Source organism: Blennius ocellaris, assembly GCF_963422515.1.
Source record: "Blennius ocellaris genome assembly, chromosome: 15".
Classification (NCBI taxonomy): domain Eukaryota; kingdom Metazoa; phylum Chordata; class Actinopteri; order Blenniiformes; family Blenniidae; genus Blennius; species Blennius ocellaris.
Genome location: NC_137664.1, coordinates 20,161,370 through 20,188,821, shown reverse-complemented (window position 1 = coordinate 20,188,821; position 27,452 = coordinate 20,161,370). Strand labels below are relative to the sequence as shown.

General features: G+C 42.4%; 1 protein-coding gene across 1 annotated transcript in view; it reads right to left on the bottom strand.

The window, feature by feature from the left end:
* LOC308140133 (voltage-dependent N-type calcium channel subunit alpha-1B-like) overlaps nt 1-27,452 on the bottom strand; it is a gene marked incomplete at both ends in the record, with an annotated part of 213,483 nt that overhangs the window by 109,835 nt on the left and 76,196 nt on the right. The window contains 2 exons of the mRNA XM_080509811.1: nt 18,154-18,341; nt 26,947-27,099. Of these exons, the coding sequence (XP_080365937.1) occupies nt 18,154-18,341; nt 26,947-27,099 (341 nt within the window). The remainder of the gene's footprint in view (nt 1-18,153; nt 18,342-26,946; nt 27,100-27,452) is intronic.

Here is a 27,452-nt window from a genome sequence, read left to right as displayed (position 1 = left end):
TGAATCCATCTCCGTGGACACTGGGGGAAACACAACTTTCCTGAAACCGTGGACATAGTAAATACAGTTGTTTTCTGCAAATGACCAGTAGATAAAGGCACCCTGCACACTCCCATAAGAACAAGAAGAAAGCTGCTGACGTTAGCCAAGTGTGGAAAATTTCTCTTCTTCGTCAAGACATTTCATACTCTGAGAACTCGCAGTCCACGTCCCTTCACAGCAGCTACACTTCTGTGAGGCGACATTTTAACCTTTTTCCATGTTGGTACTGTTTCAACTGTGGGTTTTAACTAAAGGAGCTCACGGCCATGTCCGCCCGCTCAGTGCTACATGCTACATGTTAACGAGCATTAAAATATAACTGATAATTCACCAGCAAGCAAGAGTGTGTGTGTGCGCGGCACACAGCAGTATGGGGCCTATGTACGGCAAAATGCAGAAATAAACAAGAACGGTTGGACGTTTTTCAGCATTCTGCCATTCCGTGTGGACGTCACTTTGGAAATGCAAAGGATTTCTGAATTGAAAAGGGAAAAAATGATGCTCTGTCACTTGAAATGTGTAAACGGGGCCTTATTTTTCCTTAGCAAGTCGGTGCCACAGTTTACATTGTGTCGATGTCTAAAATGAACCGCTGGGTAATGACTTGAATCCACGGAGGTTGATGTTTTCATCTGAGTTCACTTGGTATCGTTATTCCACCTCTGTTCTTCCCATGAGTCATCGCCGGCTGACTGCTCTGAATGATCGGCGGAGAAAAAGCAAAAGCTCGCCACAAAATTTGGACTCATGCATCATGCAGTTGCGGGGTGACAGTGTACTCCCACTCTCAGCTTAGAGAGCTGCCATCGCACGCACGCACACACACACACACACACACACACACATTGCACACGCACACACTCCGAGGAAAAGCCTGCAGAAATGAAGACAGCCACTCTGAATCATTCCACAAGCTCCTTACAGCCCTGAAACTTTCAACGAACAACCATGGTGACTGTGCTCAAAAGCTCTGGTGGCTCTGGGAGCAAGAGGTCTCCACAAAAGAAGGCAAATACATCAAAACAAAGGCTTAAACAGCCCTTATCAGGGCACCAGGAGTTAAATATATCGTTCTTGTTTCCTGTGAAGTAAATTGCTTCAGGCTAATTTTAGACATATTTAATCAAACAGCAGTTCAAAAGGCCGACCACTTGAATGTGGACAAAGTTCTTTCCTCATTAAAGGACCCTGAGTGGGCTTTTGCAGAGGTCGCTACATTTTCAGGTCTTTCCCCTCAGTGGCTGGCTTTGTAAAATCTAAGAGCAGTGATTTAAAAGAAGTCTACAAATTCCCCTGGAGAGTCTGCCCACTCGCTGCATGACAGTGCAATTCCAGGAATCCGACGCTGCACTGGTCTGAGCTCCAACTTAACACCTTCTTATACAACACATATTAGACCTGTGAGCTCCGCTGTGTCACAAAGTCAAAGAACAACATGCGTCAAGAATACTGCTGAGGAAAGTTTGGGTTTTAGACCAAAGAAGCAAATTTTTTCTCTCTTTTTTTAAATAAGCATCTCAAACGGAGTGTGATTCTGTCTTGCTTTACATTTGACAGCAATTCTTTAATCAAACTGGAGATGCAGTCAGACTTGCTTAAGTTTATGTGAAATTGGCAGGTGGTACAGTGGGTAGCTCTCTTGCCTCACAATAAGATCATCATTGTTTGACATCGGGTCAGGCGACTCATCTTTCTGTTTTGGTGTTTGCAAATTCTCCCGGTACATGCAGGGGTGTTCTCTGGTTTTCACCTATGGACTAATAAGACCCAAGACATGTTTTGAATTTACAGAGCAACATTTTGACAACGATGTCCATTTACACTTACATGAAAACGATGTAGTTTTGATGTTGGGCCATGAGTAGGTGCTGTTATTTGTTTTTGTAATGAAACCACAAACACGCGGGAACAATAAACTGTTAACATAATGGGAGTGCCGAGACATGAGCATGAACAGATGATGGAGTTTGATTGCTATTCTGGTGATTGTCAACTATAAAACAAGTCCCAGGAGAATCTGGACTGGGAGTCATGACACTCTGGAGGCAAATATTGTTGATATTGCCCATCAACTCAAAAATATCTATTTGCTACAGCCGCGGTCTGCATGCATAGTGACAACGTTTCTGCTGTCAACGAAGCCGCTTTCAAAAAGTTCTATTTTCAGAGGCTCCGAGCAATGTTATTGTGTAAACGGCATAGTTTTATGATGGATAACTGAAAGTCATTCATGCTTTTTATTGATGAATCAAACACCCTAAGCACCGATTTCTGCCTTTAATCATGGTAAATGGACACCCAAGTGGCAATGAAAGTTTTGCGTCTCCACTTGAAAATGTTGCATAAACAAAGCCTTGACCGTCTGGTGTCATCTTCCTCTCCCTCAAAGTTTTCGGGAAGAATACAGTCTTGACTACTATCAGCACAATAACTTATATGAGCTTTTGCACTGAGATAGCAACGTTAAAACAGACTACGAGACAGTTATCACATATCAATGCCTAAACTAGGTTTTCTATGAGGTTTTGCTGCCAATGCCAAAGCTGAGCATCATGAAAATATTATTCATAATAAGTAATCGGCAGGCAGGGTCTATTTCAGAGGATTTACATTCTGTTAATGAAACCTGGTGGAGGAAAATAAAAGTCATCAATGATAAATTGTGCTGAGCTTTTATGTTTCAATGCTTCTTCATGGAAAAAGGCTGGATGTGTATTTCTCCAGAACAGAGTTTTTGAGATGAATAAGAAAACAGCAAACCCGCGTGTCGACGGAAGTGCACTTTATAAATTGAGAATGTTCTCTTTAAAATCCTCTTTCCAGTCGTCTGCAGCGAACTGGAACTGGTACAAAGCCAAAGCTGAACCTCTGAGTTACTCTGTCTTTCTGGGAATCTGACGAGCCTCATGCCGGCTCAAGACGCCACCATGACAGGGGCCAAGTACGCCTGCCTCCGTCAGTCATACGGCTCTTTTGAAGTGAAAAGAAAAGGTGGCCCATAGTGCCCGCCTGCAACAGGAAGTCCCACCCCCTTTGGACCATTTGCAGCCAAAACAAAGAAAACCGCAGCTCATCTCTTGATATAATGTAATTACGTATCATATTTTTCAGCAAGCCCTCCCAACATGACACAGCAGAGGTAATTAGGGTCGCCTCTAATTCGACGGCAGCCGCTGGGTCGCCAGGAGAGACAGGGGGTGTGGGGGGGGGGGTGTAACAAAATCACGAGCCATGAAATGAAGATTGCCACATTATCAGCGCTGAGAAGCCTCCTACACATCCTGCTGCTGCCACCACAGTGTCACCGACTGGCTGCAAGCTGAAGCGGCGTTCGCAGTGAGAATCACCGCTCTGCTGCCTGTGCTAGATCACCGGCGTCGTATTACTGCTAAAGGGGGAGGAGGAACGGCGGGGACCATGGCAGCCTTGTAGTTTTACAAATTGTACTCTGATTTGTTGAACTGTGCAGCGAACTGAGCGCATACATTTCACTTTTCACCCATATGTAATTGGGTTTTTCCATTTCAACATTTCTGGCTTTAAAAAAAACAAAAAAACAAAAGAAAAACACGCTCAGTCTTATTTTGATTTTGCCCTTTTCCCAAGCACGCCTCCTACAATCAAGACCATGGTGAGTTTGTGCAGTGTGGGAGCGAAGCAGCAGCTTTGTTCATGCTTCAACAACAACCCCTGCAAACATGTCCTCAGATGAGTTTGTTACTGACCTTTTACTCGTTCTTCCTCACCACTGGTGTTGTGCCAGTTTCTGGTTTCTTCCATTGGTTACTAAGTCCCGTCTTATTGTTGTGCAGCATATCGTATTATTGTCAAGTTGCTGCAACAGGGCTGTCAGAGGAAGACGCTCTATAACACATCTTTGAACCAATGAGGAGAAGCAGCTGCAGATAAACTAGATGCTCGCAGGTACTGAAAACACAACTTTTTGAAAACAGCTCTGATCTCCATAGAAATAGGGGGAAACCTTGTTATCAAAGCATTGTCTTGTAAAACGTCACACAGACGGGGCCAAGCTCAAGTACCAACATGCAGTCAGCAACTGAGTATAAATTTAGACTAATGTTTTATTTGGTGCGCGGACAACTCGTCCACAAAACTGCAAACCCAACAACTCGTCCAATGGAGAACTTACAAATGGAGAATTTTTGACATCTAGCACAGGACTAATATATCTTTGATGTCAGAACGGGATAATGCCGCTTGGAAGCTGACCACTTTGAGTGATGCGTTCAGGTGCATCATGCAAGAGCGTCTTCCGACAACGCTTTTAAATGATGATTAAACTATGACTGATACAGTCATTAGCGAGCTGGGATGTGCATGCAAAGCACACAGCAGTTTTCGGGTGGGGGGGGGCGTCATGTGCGCAAAGAAGATCATTCTTCACAAGAATAAAAAGCCATATGATACCACACTAAATATATATGCACATTTACTAGATATATGACACATATATAACATATCAATTAGAAACAAAACGTAAAACTACATTGTGCAGGATTTATTTTCTCCAAAAAATTCGGAAAGCTCATCTGTGGACGAGTTGTCCGGGGTTGCAGTTTTGTGCACGAGTTGTCTACGGACCAGTTATCCTAGAATGGTTTTATTTATGAGCGGTGATACATCCCAGGTACAACTGATAATGACTATTCAGGATCAGTGAGCCGCTTTGTCTCCAGTAAACAGGAGTTCAGTGAATTAGTAAGCTCCACTTAACTGGAGAACACAATGATAATGCTAATCCAGTCAATGCTGGGTTTCTACTGCGCTTTCTTCTGTCTTCTTTTTCTTTTGAGTCCTTCCATGTGTGCACCCCTCCCCCCTCCACTACCCTTTAACTGTAGGTCTGGTGTGTTTGTGCTTGTGCACTTCCTCTTACGCCATCGCTCGTGTGCTCTCTCTTGGATGGCCCCTCAAATGTTTCCATCTGCACCTCATCAGCTATGCTTTCCATTATGCGAATTAAATCTGCTCCATTGCCTTATTGGTTCGTCTGCCGTATTCCTGTGGATTGGATGGCCATAGATTCCTATTCCTGACAGCTCAATTTAATAAACATTACTTTAAGTTTGAAACTAATTGCGTATTGGGGTCCTTTGTGGATGCTCTCTCCTGAGAAACCATCTTCTTTCAATTTGGAAACATTTGCACATTGGTGATGGTGGACTCGTCCAGCAGAGTTGGGCTCCACTGCCGTGTTTTAGATCAAAGCACCGGGGGGCGTTTCAGTTTTTCTTAGAACTGAACTGAAGGGGCAACAGGAAAAGAAAGGTTGGCAACCACGAAGCTATGACACACATGCCTCCGGCTCAACAGGTAGACAAATACAAATGTTGGTGTCGGTCCTCAGTGGTTGACCAAGAGCTTTGCTTATTCCGCCCATCAATCTTGTGCTCAATGAAGTGAGAGTAGAGGGAGATTGCAATGGCAGATTGATGATGAAATGGACAAGGCAGATCAGATGCCGCATATGTTTGACAAGATAGCAACAATATCTGAAATGAGATCAGAGGGTGAAAAAGATGAAGGATAGTATTTCCTGTTGTGGGCTGGAAGCATGTTAACCCACTTGCAGTGAACACATGAAATAGTAAAGTACAGTTATAAAATGAGTATGATCACATCTTGCCTCACATCTTACGAAGGTCGGGTTTTCGTCTTAAAGGCAGTTCTTTGTACTGCTGGTGAGCGTCAGGTGATGAAGAGGAGGGAGGATATTTCAAGAGAAACCATTTTAATGCCTATTATTTTCCTCAGCGAGTGTCGGAGCCCTTCTGAATGGCTTCTGTTGTAATATGGCTTCCAGCGTTCTTGAGGTGCATATCCCAAGCATCCACCGCATTTTTAGTCGCTGAAGACGACACCGATAGGAGGGGGATATTTTTCTCAAAAGCAAAGCTCTGCAGCAGTTGGCAACATTACCATCATTAGCATAAGCTGAAATCTCCCTTCATTTGCAGAGACGTCCCCTTTCCTCGGCTCGGCTCATGATTATAACATCAGGAAGGAGCGTTGACTCTGTTTGGTGACACTCTCTCCCTCCGAGGCATTACGCTCAGTGAGTGCAACCACTTCAGTAAAGATGGATAGAAGCAAGCATCAAACCTTGTTCTGCTCTTTCTCTCATGCTCAGGCCATCAATAAGACTTTGTTTTAAAAAGTAGCTGCCTCATTATTTTCAATCCCATGGTTGTGCTGATGTTATCGGGTATCTTGGAAAAAAACAAAACAAAAAGCATTTCCAAATGACATGACTGCGATTTCTTCTGTCCCGCAGCCTTAATCGGCGAAATCTTCCAGCATATGATGATATTGTGTAAATGATCTGGTGTCGCTTGATCTCAGTGTGTGTAGAGCACTTCATATGCTGGTACATCTCCGTCTGTTTCACTGAGTTTTTAGTTGTGTCTTTTAAAGTTGAAGGAATACTTGGTCAGGCTGAGAGATCTGCACCGTCACACAGCGGTGAACAGGTCGCGTCGGCCGGTAACAACCTGTGACCAAACCACAATAAGCCTCTTTGCTCATGATAGGTGGCCTTGAGAGCTGGAGAGGGTGATAGCTCGCTGTAGTACAACGGACAGCAGCTCAATAGAGTCCGATGGCGGTAGTCGTGAGGTGGGGAGAGGTGCTAACTGGTATAAATTGCCAGTGGACACTGAGAAGAAAACAGAAAAGTCAACCAACTTTTTGGTTATTAGTATTATGACAATACTTATTCCTTTATTCTTGGGAAGCTCACCTTTCCCATTAGCGTATTTTCTTGTTTGGGGAAGACGACCTTTTAAGAAATTACCTGAATAGTCATCGAAGGGTTAACAAACTTTTTCTTAGAGGTATTTGTTGTGTTCTTACTATTGTTTATATTGTGGGTAAAGAGTATTTGTGGCTTCCTTTATACACAAAATCGTCACACTGCAAACTCTGAAGTGATTGCTTTAAACCAGAAGTTGGCGTCAGATGTGCCTTGTTGCAATTGGTTAAAGACGTTAATAAAAGTGTTGCCAGCTCCTTTGTCATCTCCATTCTACTTTTACGCAACATCTGTCAATCCTGTGAACTTCTAATTCCAGCTTGTTTAACCATTTCTCTGTTTGGTGAAATGCTAATGGGTATTTCCAAGCAAAGCTAGTCTAGTCTAGTTATTCCTGGTATAGCAATATCCCTCAAATTCATCTCGTGCAGACGATTATCGGAGCACCAGTCACTGTACATCAGAGACTCATTAGTCATTAGCCACCATACATTCGACCAAACTGAGCTCAAAATCGCCTCATTGACTGTTTCACTGGGACCTTCACATCCACCATGTGGGCGACGGTCACAATGGAGCGACGAGTTCGAGCGAGGCGTTGAAATGCAAACCACTAGTGCCAGTCTGAGTCATACATCCATGAGCTGGATATCAAATGACAAAATGTTTTGCAGTTTAACATATAGGTTGATGACACTTCTCATATTGCAACAGAAATTAAACAGATAAATGTTTATAGTTTTTAATGATATTGTTGCACGATCTGAGTGGACTCTTTCCAAACATTTAAATATCTGACTTTCATTAACTGATTCTCGTGCCTTTTTTCTGATGCCACTTTATGTGGATACACAGTAATGACTGTTGTCACATTTCCAAAACAAGAGGTGAACCTGTGAAAGATCGACATAGCTGGCCAGGGTTTACTCTGAATTTTCCAAAGTATTACAATCGACTACAGCATCTAAATTGTGATTTGCGACATGTCTGATAAAAAAAACTGCAGATCAGGAATTTGTGTGAATTTCCAGACCATAAAATCTCACAACAGAAATTCCAAGCCATTGCGATTTAGTGACGTTATCAACTGATCCAATGTTTAGCAATCACTGGTTATTCTAATACAATGACTTAGCACTGCCATCTAATTCCTAAAATGGCATTGCAGAGAACGTTCTACATCCGGAAGCCTTTACGCCTGGTAACACGTCATGTGTGAATAGACGAATTAGTATATCTACAAACAAATCCTCCTTTCCTCAAGCTGAACAACACAAATGCTCATTTTGATGGTTTAATATGACACAGATATCAACATGTAAAATTTTAATTAGAAACCACACAACTACTGTGCTTTAACGTCGTGTGTAATCAAACATCCTCTCCACCAGAGTTTCCTGAAGAGGGACTGAGTTTTCATCCTGCTAACGTTTAATTTGTTTTCAAATGACATGACACTTCACATTGAAATCCTTCATCCAAACTGGACCTTCCCGCTTTTGATCTGCACAATGGGACCTGTGGCAGCAAGCTCGCGCTGTCACAGCCAGCGCCACGGCCCATCTGAAAGCACCGCAGCTGTCACCACACCCTCCAGCTGAAGGAAAACATGGCAGACAAGCAGCGCGCCGCTCCGCTACATCAGCTGCTGGGACGCCACGGGATCCTGTGCCACGGCCTCGCCGGGGGGAGGGTGGAGTGATGAGGGGAGTGTGGAGGGCACTGAGCAGGCAATGAGGAGAGAAGGCGGCGGCGGCGAGAGAGCAAGATGGTAATGATGGAGAGGACGGGGAGAGCCGCTCTGCGTTTCATTCGGTGCCATTAAGAGAAGAGGGTCTGCGCGCTCCCCCTCCGGGCGACGGCAGCCACAGTCATCAATCTGCGAGGTTAGCGCTGGGTTACGGGAAAGTACACAATCTACAAAACACAGACCCTCTGCCTCGATGCTACTGTGGCTCTGAGAGGCTTCACCCTCCCCCACTGCCTCCATACTGAGAGCATCTCAGATGTAAGTACTTACATGACATATAGGCACGCCACACTGCAGTCACACAAACACACTCATGGCTAATTTCTGTCTCACTCACAGTTTTACTCAAAGTTTTAAAGTGGTTTTGGTTGTGGATGTCTCTTATTAGTAATTCTTGTATGTTTCTGGATCTTATAAGTGATCTTTGAGGAGTATGTATTAGATGTATGACGTTTCTGGATCCCAGGAAGATTAGTTCATTATTTTAGAAACAAATGGGGATTCTGAAACAATAGATTATGTTTCTTTCGTGAGGATTAAGATATTCCTGAGTTTAAGTAACATCCAGTAGTCTACTAGTACCTTGACTCATGAACAGTGACACGTAAGCATGATTACTGAATATATAACCAAAACTCCTGTACTGATGCAGTATCAATGCTTATGTGGTAAAAGAAAGCCGTTCGTTATTTCCTCTTATCATAGTCATTAAAAAAGTGCTAAGGTTGACCGTGTCAGCCCTCAAAGAGAGGAGGGACATTTTTCAAATATTGATATTTTGGTATTGATTTACTGATCCCTACTGCGTTTTCCTCAGAGGTCAAAAGTCAGAGCTAGAGGGAATATAATAAAAGCTCTGCCTCCTTTTTATTTTTGTTATCAAGCCGGCTCCTTGCACTCTGACAGGTTAGATGAGATCAGAGGTGTCAAACACATATTAGTTTAGGGACAATGCCCCAATTTCATCTTCAGTGGGTAAAATATTGTCATAAAAGCCTTTATATTATAACTTTTAAGACTTTCTATGATGTTGCACAATATATGTGACGAAAATGTCCATAATAGCCACAAAACCAAAGAGTTTCGACTGAAAATAACTACAATCTCAACATAGAGCTAATTTTTATGAAAGCGTTTGGTGCAAAATATAGTGAAATGTCCCTTATAACTTGCATTATGGATTTTTTTTTTTTTTTTTTTTAACAAACTCACTGACATCTCAGCGTCGTATCCAATACTCTTAAGAAATGTATTTCCAAAAAAAGGATGCATTTTTAAAAAATATTTACAATTTTCTAGGTGGTTTGGTGACCGGATTGACTTTTTGAGAATAGACGCTTCGTCTCCGCACTGTGAACAGGGGAAAACATGACTTTTTCTAAACGCTCCGTCTCGGTGTAAACTGTGGAAACGATGACACTGCACATGCCCACGGTATATATTTCTTTCTACATCCAGGAGTCGATGGACAATAATGGCAGTCTCCAGAGTGTCATGACACGGGTCGATCTGTACTCCCATTGTTAATGTTTATAGTACATTGTTCTCTGCACACATGCGTGTGTGGTTTCAATATAAAAACAATCAACTGCGGCAAATCGTGGCCTGGCACACAAATGCACAAATGGTGTGTTTGCAATTGAAATGTTGCGCAAACAGGGCCTGAAATCAAACAGAGTTGTATGTGCCCTTTCAATGTAATTTCTTCTTTTTTTTCTGTTTTTAGTGCTGTTAAGCACTTTGTGACACATGTTTGTGAAAGGTGATGTATAAATAAACTTCTATTCTATTCTATTGAGTTTGACAGCCCTGCACTGCATGTTACATTTTGGCAAAAGTTGTGGCAGATTTTGATGGTTTCAAACGGAGTCCTGATGTGGTGGGGTGTGTCTGTTACAGATATCTATTCTCATACAACAGCCCCCCCTGTTTCTTGTCCTTTGGCCTGTTTGCATACTTTACCTGCTTTTCCCACAATCCCTGCCTCGCCATCTGGTCCTCTTCGCCTGCCAACCTGCCTGAAATCCTTTCTAACCTTTTCTCTTTCCAAACATCCACATTTGAGCACACTTCAGTCTCCCTCTGGGTCCGTCTTTCGGCTCTCCCGACAGAAAATGTGGCAGTTTCTTTTCGTTTGGCACTGGCTTTGGGGAAAACTTTGAGAAGCTACAGTACATGTCGGCCCTGCTTGAGTGCTCATAAGAGTTGTCAATCAACCTCGCGGGAAAAAAACTTGACAAAACATACAGACCTACAACCATATCTTCCGTAACTGTTGTGATCTCTCTTTTTTTTGGCTATTTGCATCCAAACAGTAGAAATTGAGAAATCCTGGTTACAAACTTTTGGGAAATAACAGTCATTGGATGGAGTGGAGACAGAAAGTACCACAAAATAAAGCTGGGATTTTCCACAGAGCAAGATGAAATATGCAGAGGTGAGCCAAAGCCAAACCTACACTGGTTCACTGCAGTGGGCATATCGGGCTCTTTAAAGGTCAGGTTCTCATCACAGGCTATTTAAAGGAAAAATACCCTTTAGGTGTCCCAATAAAACAGTAACGGAGGATGGGGCTGATGTTCCAACCACTTCATCCTCATTGGGGAGCTTTGCTTGAGGCCCAAACCACAGAAAAATACCAGAAGTGTAAAAGGCCAGGATGAAAGTGATTTAACTGCTCATGTGGTAAGACAAACTCTGAAAAACAAACAAACAAACTTGCAGCAATGATCCACAGATGTATCACTCTGCTCAAAACAGTTAGAAACTCAAGAGAAAAGCTTTCCAATTGCAAGACAAACATTCTAACTAACTAATCTCACCTGAAGGCAAGTATCTTTCTCAGTCAGTGTCAGTGAAACTGCTGATGTATAAAGACACGAGCTGTGGCTAAAGAAGTCCTTCTTTAAAGGACAGGTACAAATATGAGCTATGATACTAGCAGATACGAGTACTTAATAAATGCCATCACGGTAAATTCAGTCAATACACAAACTCTACGCCTACTTCATCATATTTGTTACAACTATATAAAAAACAACTTATCAAATAAACCCACAGCATGCACGTAGGTGAGGAAGCTTCAGCTGTTCAACAGAGCAGGAGATCTCATAAGGAGTGCTACAGTCCATCGGTTGAATGGTCTTGTGATGTTTCGCACTGTGACGGCCATTTCCGACATGATCCCTGTCTCCAGCGTTACCCAAAGGCCTGCCACCAGTGAAGGGGGATTTGTTTTCCAGACTAATCAAGGAAACGTTCTCCCTGTTCAGTGAATTATCCAGGGAAGATTATGTTTAAGAGCAGCATTGTCTCCAATATCGAGCAACCTTTATTTGTCACTGTCATTTTCCTCCAGGCACATCACACCTGTGCTCCAATCCCTGCACTGGCTGCCTGTGTGTCAGAAGATCCACCTCAAAACTTGACTTCTGGTCTACAAAGCTCTAAAAGGTCTCGGGCCTAAATACATCTCAGATGTACTTGTAGACTATCAAACCTCCAGACCTCTGAGGTCCTCAGGAAAAGGTTCACTCAGTGTTCCCAGAGTCAGAAACAAACAAGGTGAAGCAGCTTTTAGTTCCTACCTCCTCCCCTGTGGAACAAACTTCCTGAACACCTGAAGACACACTCACTTCTTTTAAATCAGGACTTAAACCGTTCTTGTGTGCACAGGCTATCAAATAAACAATACACTTTACTCAATTTAATAAATTTAACTTAACAAAGCTCTTACCTTATTCTACTTTTTATGCTGTTTTTAAAACTTTTCTGATATATTCTTTTATTAATATATTCCTTATGTCTTTGTAAAGCTTTTCTGTATTTCTTTAATTTCTTTGTAAAGCACTGTGAATTGCCCTATGTTTGAATGGTGCTCTATAAATATATTTACCTTGCCTTGCTGAGCACCAAGCATGAAGGGTTAAAGGCAGGAATTCATCAGGTAAACAAAGGCAATCATGCATTTAGGATTATTTTACCGCAGACGAAGGAGATTCGGATGAGAGGGTTTGCTTTCATTCTGATAACGTGTGTTTGTGCTGATCAGGCTGAACAGACAGAATATTTGTCCTGCAGATTCATGGAGTTGAAATGGAGGTAGGAAAACTGCATTTCACACCGATATGGTGCAACATATTTTCCATGCATGCAAAGCTCTGCATGAGTCCAAAGAAATTGCAATTAAACTGATAAATATACTCAGATATGAAACACCAGTAACACTGTTTTTATAGAAGGACAAGTAAAAAGATAGGTGTCAGAGTAGTGTTGAAGTTTTTCAATAAAACCCTTTCTTGTGGGGACGGTTTATGAATCCAGAATTGGTCTTTGGCAGTTTTCTTTTCTTGTATTCTGTTGCATCAAAGTCTATTTTGAGGCTGCTCCAAGTCCTTTTGTTCAGAGAGCTTTCAGAGACGACTCCAGGCATTCTTTAAAACGCCCACAATGGTGAGCACAAATACAAAATTGCGATAAAGTTTAAAACGTTAAAGAGTTCATCAGCATGAGAAACATCATCTGTGCACAGGAAGAGTTAAAAGACCTTAAGAACTGCGAAGATACCATTTCTAAATGCTCACAATATTCACCCTTTTGTTTGAATTGTATCAGGGAATTGAGAGGAGACTGGAAAACAAAAGGAGGCAGTCCTTTTCAGACAGGTAGAGCAGGAAAAAGCAATAAAGTCACACAAAAGGCACTGGAATAACAATAAGTGATTGATCAAAAAGATCAACTCTGAGCAGAAGGGGAAGGAAGAAAAAGGAAGAAGCACAAAGAAAAACTTCCAACGGAGAGGAAAAAGAATTATTGGATCACAGCGGTGTGTGGAAGCAGCTTTTAGGATAATGAGGCAGAAAAAGGTAGAGGAAATGTTGGAGCTGGAGCAGGGAAGAAAAAGGAGACGGGTGGCTCAGTAAGTGGCTCTGATTGTAGTGGCAGTGAGTCGCTGCCTCCTGGGAGAGGAAAAGATGAAGAGGAGGATGGGAAGAGGGGAAGCTTTTAGGGAATTAACAGGCGACAGAAACACAGGGCAACAGTAAAGAGTAAAACTGAATGGATCACCGGTATGGACGTACTGAATGCTTCCAGCTGCCAGTCCAAGAAATGAAATAGTGAATGTTAATTCAATGATGATTCGCCATTTCCTCGTCTCCCGGTTTTCCGGACAACATATATTGTTAGGGAAATCTTGTTTTGTCTCATAAAAGAATGATGTGTAATTTCGCAGTCTTAGATTTAAGGATGACCTGAGTCAGCACTTTTGGAACCTCTGTGCTACTCTTGGTGACCTTCAATGCAGGAAGAACGTGAATCTTACTCAAAACAATTCAGCCTTTAAGAAGGTTTTGTCCGACTTCATAGTTAGACAAACTGCTGGACAATCATGCAAAGGTTGTACTGTGACGTTGTTTCTTCTTGCAAGAATTATATAATAAAATTGTCCTAAACTTTTTCAAATGGCTCTCAGTCTGATTCCTGTGTATTCTGTCTCCTGAGGTTTTTTTTTACTGGGAAATCCTCCTGACAAACAATATTCAAGCTCCGTTGCTCTTTGCATGTTTGTGTTCTCCAGCAAGGTGCACCTCCTCGCTCCTCGTCGCACAGAGGGAGCCAATAATAAGAGCAGAGATATTAATAGAGGTTGATTACGTATTCCTGCTTATTCACTGAGGTCACGCTATGTGTGGAAAAGAAAGCTCTCCATTTCCAAAACGCAGGCTTTTTCTGTATGTGAGCAGCCGAGACAGAAGGTGGAAAGATTAGAAATGTATACAACATCCATGTGGTGATGACAAACACATATATATAATATAATATAATATAATATAATATAATATAATATAATATAACATAACATCACATCACATCACATAATATAACACATAATACAATATTCTCCTTCCCTTCTCACTCTCCATGATTCACTACTAAATTAGACTCTCTCCTACAGTCTCTGCACTCCTCCGAGTCTGGTTCTGCAGGTTTCTTCCTGTTAAAAGGGAGATTTTCCTTTCCGTTGTTTCCTCTACTTGCTCATGAGGAATTGTTGGTCTTTCTCTATAAAAGTGAACTCTTGAAATGACTGGGTGGCATTTGGTGCTATCCATTAAACATTTTATTGAATTGCTAGTCACATTCAAACTACTACTAATCCCTAAAAGAAGTGTGTGGTTTTTTTATTATTTAAGTAGAGCACTTTGTTCCCGCTGTGGTTTATTTTCGTCGAGTTAAGGAGAGTTGATCTGTTTTCTTTGTTAAACTTGTCATAACATTATCGGCATCGTTAATTCAGGAGATTGAGGATGACGACATAATGCAAAACTGTATAATATTCAAAATTATGACATTTATGAAAGAAAAAAAAGTCAGAATGTTAAGAAAACATCAGAAGGTTGGAAGTAATGTTGAAAATACATTTGTAAACCAGAGATTAGAATTGTCAAAAATGTAGTCAAATGTAAAAATTGAGTTACAATGTTGAGAATGGACCTGCAATGTAAAAATATTGTGAAAATGTTGAGTATACATTTCACATATCCAAAATATGAAAACTTAAATCAATCAGAGAACAATGGAGTTATAATATCAGAAAATACAGTTACTTGGGTCAAAATAAAGGAGTCAAAATGTAGAAGTCTAGAAAAACATGATGAATACAATAATATAGATAAAATGTTGAGTTGAAAGAGGTTATGGAAACATGTATGTGGCAGTGTGGAAAATAAAGTTAAAATTAAAGCTCATCTTTGCAAACAAATTGTTCCTCATTTGGCAGGGATAAACTGCAGTCCCAATAAAGGAGAGTAATATATCCATCAACCAGACGATCACAACTCGTTTAGTCAATTCATTTTGCATTGACACGGCACATGAACTGTGCATCAATTTGACTTTTCAGCGACATTACCATTCATACAAATGGCAAACTGATGCCCTGATATCTGTGAGTAACTAGTATGAACAACCAGAAACAAAATGAGAATCCTCTCCAATCAGTGACTCTATAACTTCCAGGTGCCCTTCAGCAACACACTAGTCCTCCAAACGCGTCACAAGTCCTTCATCTGGTTACACTTTTGGACCTGGGAGGTCCCAGGCTTTTTTCAAGACTTTATGAATTTTAATCACATTGGTGTTGCAGTTGAGAAAGAGATGCTCAAAAAATTACCTGTCTGTATGAGTCATTCAGTATCCTGTCATACAATCATGAAGATCTATATCAATAGTAATAGTAGTAGTAGTAGTAGTAGTAGTAGTAGTAGTAGTAGTAGTAGTAGTAGTAGTAGTAGTAGTAGTAGTAATTGTCATTGTTGTAGATGTTTGCAGAGGATACTGTATTCTCAAGTGAGAGGAGAGAGCAGATGGAAAACAACCTGGAAAGATGGAGGTCTGCACAGGGCAGAAGAACAAAGGTCAGGAGAGACAAGTCAGAGTCCATGTGTGTGAATGTGATGGAGACACGTGACGGAGTTAAGATGTGAGGAGCTGAGGCAGTGACAGTGGACGGAGGATGTCAATTACCCGTGTGAACCTTTCTAAGTAATTGACAGCTTGTTGAGACTGATGTGTGACAGAAAGATAGCAGCCGGAGTGAGAGCCGGCTTATAACAGAGTAATGAGACCTGCTATGATGTTTACAACAGGAAGCCGACCTGGAGGTGGCGAAGAGGAAGACGCTGAGATTTTCATTAGACCGAGCAGGACGGAGAGATCAAAAGGAAAAGGAAAAAGTTGATCTGCTTAGCGACAGAGTGAGAGATACCAGAGTGTGATGTTTTGAATATGTTGCTGAGGAGAGATTGTGAAATTCTTGAACAAATGATGTTTGGAGACGGAGCTCGCAGGCGAGCCAGGATAAGTAGTAGTGAGGGAGGACATGAGGATCGTCATGGAGGCAGAGGATCTGCTGTGGCGACCCCTGAAGGGAGCGAGTGAAACAGTAAGGCCCCATTTACACAACGTTTCAAATGAAAACGCCAGTTTTTTTGCATTTTTGCATTTTGAAAATTACATAGCTATATTGCCAGGCCATGAGATGGCGCTATTAATTATTTTTGTAATATAACCATTCTGCATGACATTGATTTGAAGGCTAATGTCTTTTTCTGGAACATACATGATCCATCGATTTATTATACTATAGCAGACATCTCAGAATAAAATAAAAATAATAATAAAAATGCATAATTTTTACGTTTGTTTAAAGAATAATTTCGCATTTGCAAGGCAACAACGTTTTGAAAATGATGTCCGTTTACACGAAAATGGGAGACAACTATGTAATTAGCCAGGCCACGAATTGACGCTGTTGTTTTTGTAATTAAATGACACAAACACGAGCACAGAAAACAATATGCTGTCAACATTAAGAATGGCGAGTACACAGATATTCATATGAACAGACGACCAAACTGGATTGTTATTATAGTGACTGTCAAAATAAAACTACCAAGTCCCAGCAGAATATGGACGGGGAGTCATGACACCCTGGAAGCGGCCATATTTGTTATTGTTCATTTGCTCGCACGCGCAGAAGAAATATTTACTGCAGCGTTTTCAAAAAGTTGTGTTTTCTCTGTCTACATGGAGACAGAGTCGCAACGCTTTCAAAGAGTTGCGTCCACGGCTCAGTTGATAGAGTGATCGTCTTCCAAGTTGTAGGTTCGATTCGTTTAGGTAGTTTTCCGCTGTCTTCACGGAGTCGGAGCAATTTTAAAAAGTTGTATTTTTAGTCTCACCAAGCAACATTGTCGTGTAAACGGACCCTGAAAATACAACAAATGTTTTCCATTTTCTCTTAATAAAGTTGTGTAAATAGAGTCGAGGAAGATTCAGCGTGCTCGCAGGAGCAAACTGGAATAGTGGAAAAACTAGATGAGTAGAACGGGGTTTAAATCACATGTCTGTTTTGTTCTGGTAAGGACCTCCAGGATCGTGTTTGCTGTGCTGAAACATAACTCCCAACTATTGACACGGGAACTTTGCCAGGTTTGTGGTTTGTTGATATTTACATCTGCCTCATCCACAATCCCTCCACTTCTCACAGGGAGTCTCTGAAGGCATTTAATATCACTGAAGCTTATCGCTCCTTCATGGCAGGATGAGTAAAGGATCCTAAACTTTCCAATAAGAAGATGAGATAAGCACCATATTGTTGGTAAGCAAACACCAAGTTGACATCCCTGCGTCAACTGAAATACTGACTGTGCACACCGGACTGTACAGTAATGAGTCCAGTGGCTCCTTGTTATAGCATGAGTGTGTACATTCTGTGCTTTTGGGGGTATTAAAAACAGTCAACGCCTCCTTCAGTGCGGTACTCTTATTACAATGCACAGTAAATAAAAGGCTAATTATTATGCTGTTAGTTTTGAGAAGACTCTTTGCTGAACCATGGTGAACCTCTGGAGGTCTTCACTCCTAATGAGTTTGATCTTTTAAAGTGTGAACCATGACGTAAAACCCAACAAGCTGCAAACTGACCATGACACTTTGAAAAAAGCATTTTTTTTTCTTGCAACTATCCTCTAAAATGGTTCAGGTACAACAGCAATCCAGGGAAATCTAGTGTGTATAGACTCACGCTGTAGAGGATGTCTACCCAGCCCTCCATCGTGATGCACTGGAACACAGTCAGCACTGCAAACAGGATGTTGTCGAAGTTCGTGATACCGAAGTTGGGTCCGGTCCAGTACTCCCTGCACAGGGTGCCGTTGGGACAAAGCCTGGCAGGAGGATCCAGACCACAAGGCCAGTCGGCTGCTCTCTCACCTGAATGAGTGAAGAGCAGAGAGAAGGACGTGAGCTCAGGGTTCAGTTAGATTCAGGTATGTTTATTTCAGTGTAATCAAAGGGCACTCAGCCATCCCCCCCAGAGCTCCCTACTCCACCCCCAGTACCCACGAAAGAGCGGGAAACAGTCCTCCAGAAGCCCCGAAGAGACTTTAGAGCGGTACAAAGCACCACACGACGGAAGCAGTCAAGCTCTCCATCAGTGTCCAAGAGCAAGCTGAACCCCCTGCACAACATGACAGCCAGACAGAGTTTATTCTTGGCCGGGCACTTGGAGGGTTTGGTACACAGATTATCAGTCCGGCAGTCAGAATAACAAAGAGAGGAGAACAAAACATGGTCAAAAGCTGCTGTGAGTCAAAAGTAAAAGAGATTCACCAGGCTTGACAAGGTAATGGCTGGGATGAACACTCAAAGGCAGACGCGAACATGAGAGACAAATAAGCATCTGACAAGTTTGAGAACAACACAGATATAAAAGCTGGGATCGGGGAGTGACGAGCAAAACTCTCCTGAAATGGAAATGCAAAATAAGTTTTCACTTGAAACCTGGTGTGAACGGGAGTTAAAGTCAGGCACATGCCTTTAGGGCAAACCAACACATCACAGATCCAGGACCTGGAGACAGACATTGAACACATCCACAACATGAAATGTACACAAGTAAAACTTGAAAAACATGAACCACAAACCATGATTCAAGAATCATGACAAGATGATCAGCTGTAAAGCAAAATAAACCCTGGTGAGAGAAAACACAAGGAAAATACAGAGAAAACAGGTTTCTGTTTGACAATTTTAACCACTAAATTTATCACAACGACTTTCATCTCTTCGTCTCACAACTAACCAGCAGCTCACAATAGCAGAGCAACTTCCTGTGATTTTCTCAGTCTGTGCCAGCGTGTCGTCTGATCTCACACCAACCGGTCTTCACTTCAAGAGTGCAACACTCTCGGACATTTGTCACAGACGCCACGCCCACTTTGACCAGCGCCTCCAATTGAACATCATTAATTTCTGAACCGTCGAATCCAGAATGAGGCTGCAGCCTCATGACGTGAATTTACTGACACAAGCTTTGGAGCGCAGGTGACGGTTGGTGCGATGATCAGAGGGTAAAAGTTAAAGGTTTTGTTCTCTTGTCAGCTGAACGCTTGTTCAGCATAGTACCATCACCAGAGCTCCGCCGTAAACCAGACACGTCTAAATCTATAACACTTGAGGTAATGAAGGATTTTTTTTTTTTTTTTAACCAAAAGACCTGTTGAACACATTGAATAGGTGGAACGTTCAGCACAGGAGACCGATAATCAACGAACACACTCCCACCTCCTGGGAATGAGTCGGAGAAGCTAAAGAAAAACCCACTCAGGAGGTTGATCCAGTTCTTGTCACTGTGAGAAAAGTTTACTGCAAGAGGGAACAAACCACAACACCCATACTGTGCTTTACTTGAGTGTTGACCACAACATGCAAACTGTGGAATCTTCTGAATTAGGGAGTGCTTAGCAATACTGTCACGGCTGGGAGCCGGCGTGTGGAGTGTCCTGAACCCAAAAGCAGACCTCAAGCAGAAAGTAGTTTGCAAACAGTAAGATTTATTGTGAAAACGGGGAAAGGGGAGCTGGAACGGTGACGGGACCCGGGGGAACTCTGGGGGGCCTCTTGGAACCGGGACTGGACCCGGGAGAATCTTCAGGGGGGGCCTCTCGGGGATCTCGGGCATTGGGGGCCTGGGGAACTCGCGGGCTTCTTGGAAACGGGGATGGGACCCGGGGGAATCTCTGGGGGGGGCCTCCTGGAACCGGGACGGGACCCGGGGGAATCTCTGGGGGGGGCCTCCTGGAACCGGGACGGGACCCGGGGGAATCTCTGGGGGGAACTCTTGGAACCGGGACGGGACCCGGGGGAATCTCAGGGGGGGCCTCTTGGAACCGGGACGGGACCCGGGGGAATCTCAGGGGGGGCCTCTTGGAACCGGGACGGGACCCGGGGGAATCTCAGGGGGGGCCTCTCGGGGATCTCGGGCATTGGGGGCCCGGGGAACTCGCGGGCTTCTTGGAAACGGGGACGGGGCCCGGGGAACTCGCGGGCTTCTTGGAAACGGGAAACGGGGCCCGGGGAACTCGCGGGCTTCTTGGAACAGGGAAACGGGGCCCGGGGGAATCTCTGGGGGGGCCTCCTGGAACCGGGACGGGACCCGGGGGAATCTCTGCGGGGGCCTCTTGGGCCGGCGTCGGAACAGGAACAGGAACGGGAACCACCCCGGGGAGGACACTCACCCCCCGGGGAGGACAACACCGACGCACCTCCACACGGAGTGAAGACTAGCAATCCTCTGGCACCGGACCCTCCTCCCTGCAGGGCTTAAGACTGCTTGACAATCAATTATCTGATTGCCTGCAGGAGTGCCAGAGAGGATCCGGTGCTGGAGCGAGGTGTGTGACTCCTGACAAATACACCATTTCCTATGTCATTTATCCACTCTAGCGTGGCTACAGCCACATTTCTGTGAATAGCTACAAGCACAATATTAGTTGATTCAAGGTTTGAATGTCTCTGCCTTCACGTTTTGATCCAATCTTGATAGGACACACTGAACATCAGGGGAAGGAAAGTCATTTTCCTAACAGGCCACATGAAAAATTAGCACAACTGTCCAGGGCCGAGGCTTAAGTTGACTTTAGTTTTGCTCAATAGGATCTTTTTTTAATGACTTTTATTACTTACTGTTGCTCTGCGACATTTTTTCTGACAGAATTTGTCAAGCAGAGCTAAAGGGCCACACACTGTTAATCCAAAGTACACCGTTTGGATTGTGTAACCATAACTTTTTTTATTCCCACAATCTACAATATTTTGTGCCTTCTTCAATCTTGAATGAATTAAAAATCAAATGTTCCTGGCCCAGAGCCAATGGTATGACATGTAAGTGCGACAATAAACGTTCAGAAGTGAGTAGTCTCTGCTTTAAGAATGTAAGAAGTGTCTGTCTGGAGGTTGTTGGACGACACGGGATGCGTGTCGACGTCTTTGAGCTTTTAGAGATCATGTTGTTCGGGAAAGCTGCGAGTGCTGAGGGTCTGTTTGAGGGAGTGTTCTGGCTCTCATGTCAGCGGATGTGGATCAGACTAAAGAATAAATATGCTGAGTATAACAGATACACCCAGAGTTTCATGAGCGGCAGTGACAAAGAGTACGATCCGTGCCAAGTTTTAACAATGATTTGTGGAGCCAGACGGCCTGGCCATCAGTCCTCTGATGCGTCACGCCAGTAAAAAAAAAAAAAGTGTCCTGCTGGATGAGGTGGCCACGAATGATACGGAAACATCTCTGGTCTCTTGTCTACTGTGGCTCCAGGTGCTACATTTAAATAACTAGTCAAACAAAACACTTCTGATTTTCCAACATCAAAATGCAGGAGAAAGTCCCTCGAGGTACAGTTGTTGCACGGGAAGTGGAAGAATTGTTGCCTCTCTGGTTTACATAGTCCTCCTCTTGATTGATTACCTTCTCTCCTGACGAGGATGCATTTATCTCCTTCCTTCCTTTATTAAAGTGACTTCACCAGGAGATGGTATATTGTTACATGACTCATTCTGTGACATATAAATTCATAAAGTCTCATTTAACTTTTTTATTTAATCCTAGATTATCTAATGTCTCTTTGGCCCCATTGACAAGAAAAGTGAAAACGCATTGTTTTTGCATTTTCGTTTCAGAAAGGTTTCACGTTCACACAGCAACATGTTAAAAGCAATGTTCATTTACTCGGAAACAGCAAGGATTGATAAAAACTGAAATCAGTCAACGTCAAATAAGCTTTTTCTCCACTGACTGAATGCACAGGTAGTTTTTCAGCAGATAACTCCGCACGGAGCAGCCACGTGTGATTTGTAGTTGAATAGAAAACAGGATGTGTGACTCGTGGGGAAGAACTTCACAGTGATACTGGAGCACAAATGTGTTTTTCACCAAACTTACTGTAACAATTGTAGCAATAATTGAGCAGAATCTGAGACTTGTAAAATAAGATGTGCGCTCATGTAATTAGGAATTTGTGAATGTGTGAGTGTGGTGTTGGATTTGTGGAGAGGCGAGTAAATCTACATGAACACAACTACAAATCCCACTGTTACAAGTGCTCAAACCCTTTTCACCAATAGTTGGAGGTGTTGTTTGTTTTTTAAATGAAACCACACACACACACACACACACACACACACACACACACACACACACACACACACACACACACACACACACACACACACACACACACACACATGCTCGTAGAGAACAAAACGCTATTAACATTGACAATGGGAGAACACAGACACTCGCATGGACAGATGACCAAGTTGTATTGCTGTTATGGTGATTGTCAACTAAATATCATCAAGTCCCAGGAGAATATGGACTGTGAGTCACGACACTGAAGAGACCGCCATTGTTCTTAGTGTCCATGTATCCTGCCACGTGCAGAAGAACTATTTAATACAGTTTTCCAAAAAAGTGAGTTTTCCCCCCATTTCCAGGAGTGTTGCTGAAATGTTCCACCTTAACAGCTGTTTTCAAAAAGTGGCCTTTTCGGTGGCTCCAAGTGCCGCCGTCATGTAAACAAACACACTGAACGTTTTCACTTTTCACTTGAAAACATTGTCGCTTATATCAAGTCAACCTTCCCTCCCTTCTGCTTTTATCAACACTTGTACCTCGACATTGCTAATTTATCCTCATCATACATTTACCCTCTTTCTTTCTATATTTTTTTTTTGCACCTTTCCCTTTCATACAGCCCAAAGCAAATACAAGACAACAATCAAGCTCACGTATAGAATGAAACCAGACTAAACCAGATATTTAACTGCCTGGTTTGAGGGTGATGAAGGTATGCACTCTACTGAGTACCCGTTCGATAGACTATTTTATTTGTGTTTGTTCCTCTTACAATAAAATCAACCCTGAGAATGTGTTTTACTCAAATAAAAGATTGTATCATATTCCTCTTCTTTATTCTAATCAGGATTTCTTCCAAAAAAAATTTCAAAGAAAAATAATAATCCATTAAGAAATGGTTTCATTTTGACCTCTACATTTGTTATTGCTCCGACAACCCCCAATGGAGACTCACCCCACGCTGGCCCGGGCAAATAAAGAAGCACTGACTAATTCAGTGGAAATGGAAGTGACCTTAGTAATCGTGCTGTAAACGTTGCACGGAAATAGTTTCTAGACAACAATGTGAACATAAACTCCGTCAAATTTAGAGATGAAAAAAGAAAAAACGGTCTGTTTACACAACCCCGTCTTCAATGAAAACCTTGTGTTGTGTTGTCGCGATATACGACAATGGCACTCGGAGCCACTGAAAACGCAACTTTTTGAAAACGGCTTCCAAGGTGGAGCTTTTCACAGCAGCGCCGCTTGAAACGTGGAGTAAGTATATTGCTTATTTCTAATTATTTGAAATTGCTTCTTAATCCCTTTTCGTGTCAGAAAACAAACGGTTTCTGTTGTAAATTTCTGAAAAGAAAAACAGAATATATCAACCACCACTCCAGTGCAAAGGGTGAACAATAAGTCCAGGGGGTAAATATACAGCATGTGTTACACACAATTTTACAAACACTTAGGTTCCTCATTTGTTTTCTACTTGTTGATCGTCTAATTAATGTCACAAGGGAAATTATTTGTTTATTAATCGCTCTTGGCAGTTTGTTTATTATTCATAGAAAGTGAGAAATAAAAAGAAAACAGTCTGCTCTGTCGGGCAAATGATTAAGAAGTCCTTGACTGAGCTACAACACAGTCAGACATGCGATGCAGATCGCCTGTGTGACTGCAGCTTTACCTGCTCATGAGTCACGCACTAATTACACACATACACACACACACACACACACACACACACACACACACACACACACACACACACACACACACACACACACAAACACACACACACGGCAGCATCCCTCACATGGAAACTTGTAACCGGTGTTGCTGAGCTGAATCCCTCCCCGCTGTGTGGCGGTTGACAAAAATAACCCAGAAACACACGTACAGTACATTAGCAGGCTGTCACAATTGCTCACACAACTACGAGCGACCTCGCGGTGCACGCGCACGCACGCACTCTCCGCTAATAGCCCTCAAGTCACGGCTTCACACTCCATCCGACACCAGCAGCGGGGAAATTAAGCCCTCTCGTAATTTTTATCACCACATAACACAATGGGTAATTTCTGCTAAGCAGCCCGACTGCCTCCTATAATTACAATAACGATGTAGAATAAAAACATCGTAAAAAGCAGCCCAGCTTTGATTTAGCGGAAACCATTTGTGCTGCTACGCTAACGACTCCCAGGGAAGGAAACTATTTCTTTTTTCCCCTCAATTATTTCAATTTTTTTAAAACTTCATCCTATTTTCACGTAAGACAGATTGTGATGCTGCTCGGCTTTACAAGATGCTCATGTTGTTTATCACAATCCCATTTTTCTGACAGTGCGCTCGTGACAAAATGGGGAACTTTTTTCCCCCCTACGACTGTAGTGTGCATGCATGCACAGGAGCAGCGTTTTCACAAAGTTGCATTTTTCGCCATCTACTCCAGGGGTTTGTGACCTTTATGACTAAAAGAACTGTTGTTGTCACTTTGCACCAAAATCTAATTTAACTGGAGCCGTAAAACATGTTTAACCATTAAATGGGACTCACGCAATCCTAAAGTTCCACATATAGTTTTCATATACAGACATAAACTGTATATTAACTTGCAATTATGAAGTTTCAATTACAAATTATTATGGTAAACATTTCATTACATTTCCAGCTGGTTTTTTTTAATCTTTTAATACATTTTGGCAATTTGAGACATTTGAGCCGTTTGAACAATTTTTACTTTTTTAAAGCCATTTTGTGTGTTTTTCTCTAATTTAAAAAATAAATGTATTTCAGGAATCCGAGATATTTTGGATTTTTAGTAAAAATGTTTGAGCAGTTTTTTTTCCCCATTTATTGTGGTTTAAACATATTTTTAGCCAAGAGTTAAAAGTAAATAAAATACATCTGTGTGTGTAAACAGAAGGAAAAGATCAATTGTATATTCAGCTATAACCGTCTTTGGATTTCACATTGTCTTGCTCTTTAGGATACATTTGCCTTGGGACTGATCTTTAGTGTATCGGATGAATGAAGCAAGTTGTTACTGATCTGCTTTGTGTGAGTCGTATTTTGAGTCTGCTGCACTGCTAGTAACATAAACCATGTCATCATTACCTGAACTGAATGTCATTTATGAAGCTTTTTTGGCAAAGACAGTTTTTAAACTTAGGTACCTGCAATCCAGTTTCTTTGGTCATGGTTTAAAGCAGCGCCAACTGTTGTAACTGCTGTCAGTCAAATGTTCCATTCAGGGATTTATCAAGATGATATCAAATAAAACCAAAGCTGATGTTGAAAATAATCCATTCTTTCAACACAAGCTTTATGTGCACAAGCTTTTGTGACCAAAAATACGTTCACTTCAAATTATAACGTTGAAACAAAACTTGCTTCCAGACTTTCCTTTTAAGTTGTAGATATCATCACCGGCCTGGTTCTTTAAAACAATACTTTAGAATAATAACTTTCTGTCACAATGAAAGAACACATGTGTAGCTATAGCTATCAATTTAAAAATGGACTTCTAAATGGTCTTCCACATTCACCTGGCCACACACAGCAGTTATGATGGCTTCCATGCAAAGTGCTCGACTTCCACTGGGGAGAATGCGTGGTTCAGTGTGTTGCTCTCAGACTCCTCATCGCATGGGTAGGGTGTTATTGGGGATCAAACCAATATCTATATGACTAGAAAATAACATTGTCTACCAACTGAGCCACAGCCAATCACAAAAGACCCGCCTGTGCTGCAGTGGTTAGCACTCTGAACTCACAGCAAGAACATCTCCAGATTCTGGTCTCCGGGGTTTCCGTGTGGAGTTTAATCCAGGTTTCCTCCCATTGATAATAAGCCCCAATTTAATCAGGGGTCGATTTTCTTACCAGTTCAAACACCCAAAACATAATTCCCATAAAGACGTCTAATCAAAGTTAGTTCAATTTGAAGTCCAACGTGGATACGGGAGGGTAAACACTCTTGAACTCATTGACATCACAGCTACATTTACTCACACACCTCCATTGCAGGAGCAAATACAAAGTGAGAAATCATAACCTCATTAAGACCATTTGAGCTTGCGTTCAATCAAGAGGGTGAGGAGAAAGGCTGCCGAGTTCCAGCAGAAGTTATCCATCAGAGCCTGACGACTGTGAAAGTCCCATTCATCAACATCAAGGCGTGAGCAGTGGCTGTCAGGAATTCTGCCGCCTGCCTGTTTGCTGTGTCGATGCCGGTGCGGCTAGCTCCCCGTAAGCCAACGCACAACCTATGCATCATTTATGTGTGTGTGTGTGTGTGCGCATGAGCATGCATTGAAACGTATGTTCTCATCTCTACACGTACAGACACAGCAGAGTGGTTAATAAATATCCAGTAATTCATGTCGTAGTGCGACCAAGCTGTTGCTCTCACCCGTGTCGACTTTGAAGCAGGTGGTGTGGAATTTGCCCATGTAGAACTCCACGCCGATGATGGCGAACATGACGATGGCGAAGAAGAGCAGCAAGCCGATCTGCAGCAGTGGGACCATGGCTTTCATTATAGACTTCAACACCACCTGGAGACCTGCCAGACACAACGAGAGGAGTGCGACAAGAGAAAATAGAGTGTGAGCAGGGTGTCGTCTACGTCTTATATCTGACCCCCCCCCCCTCAAACCGATGCTATATTTTGTATGTTAACACTTATTTATTATGTGTATGTTTTTTTTCACCTGCTGAGAAACAAATGTTACGTTTCCATTACATAGCAGTGTATTATTAAAAATAACAACCAACTTTACCTTTTTGAGATTAAACAGACCAGGACTCCCTAAATGGGACATACATTCTTAAAGACTGAATTGGGGCTTTTTATAATAGAAAATATAAACTTGATTTGTAGCCTTTAAACCTTGTAACTCCACCGGCTTTTTTTTT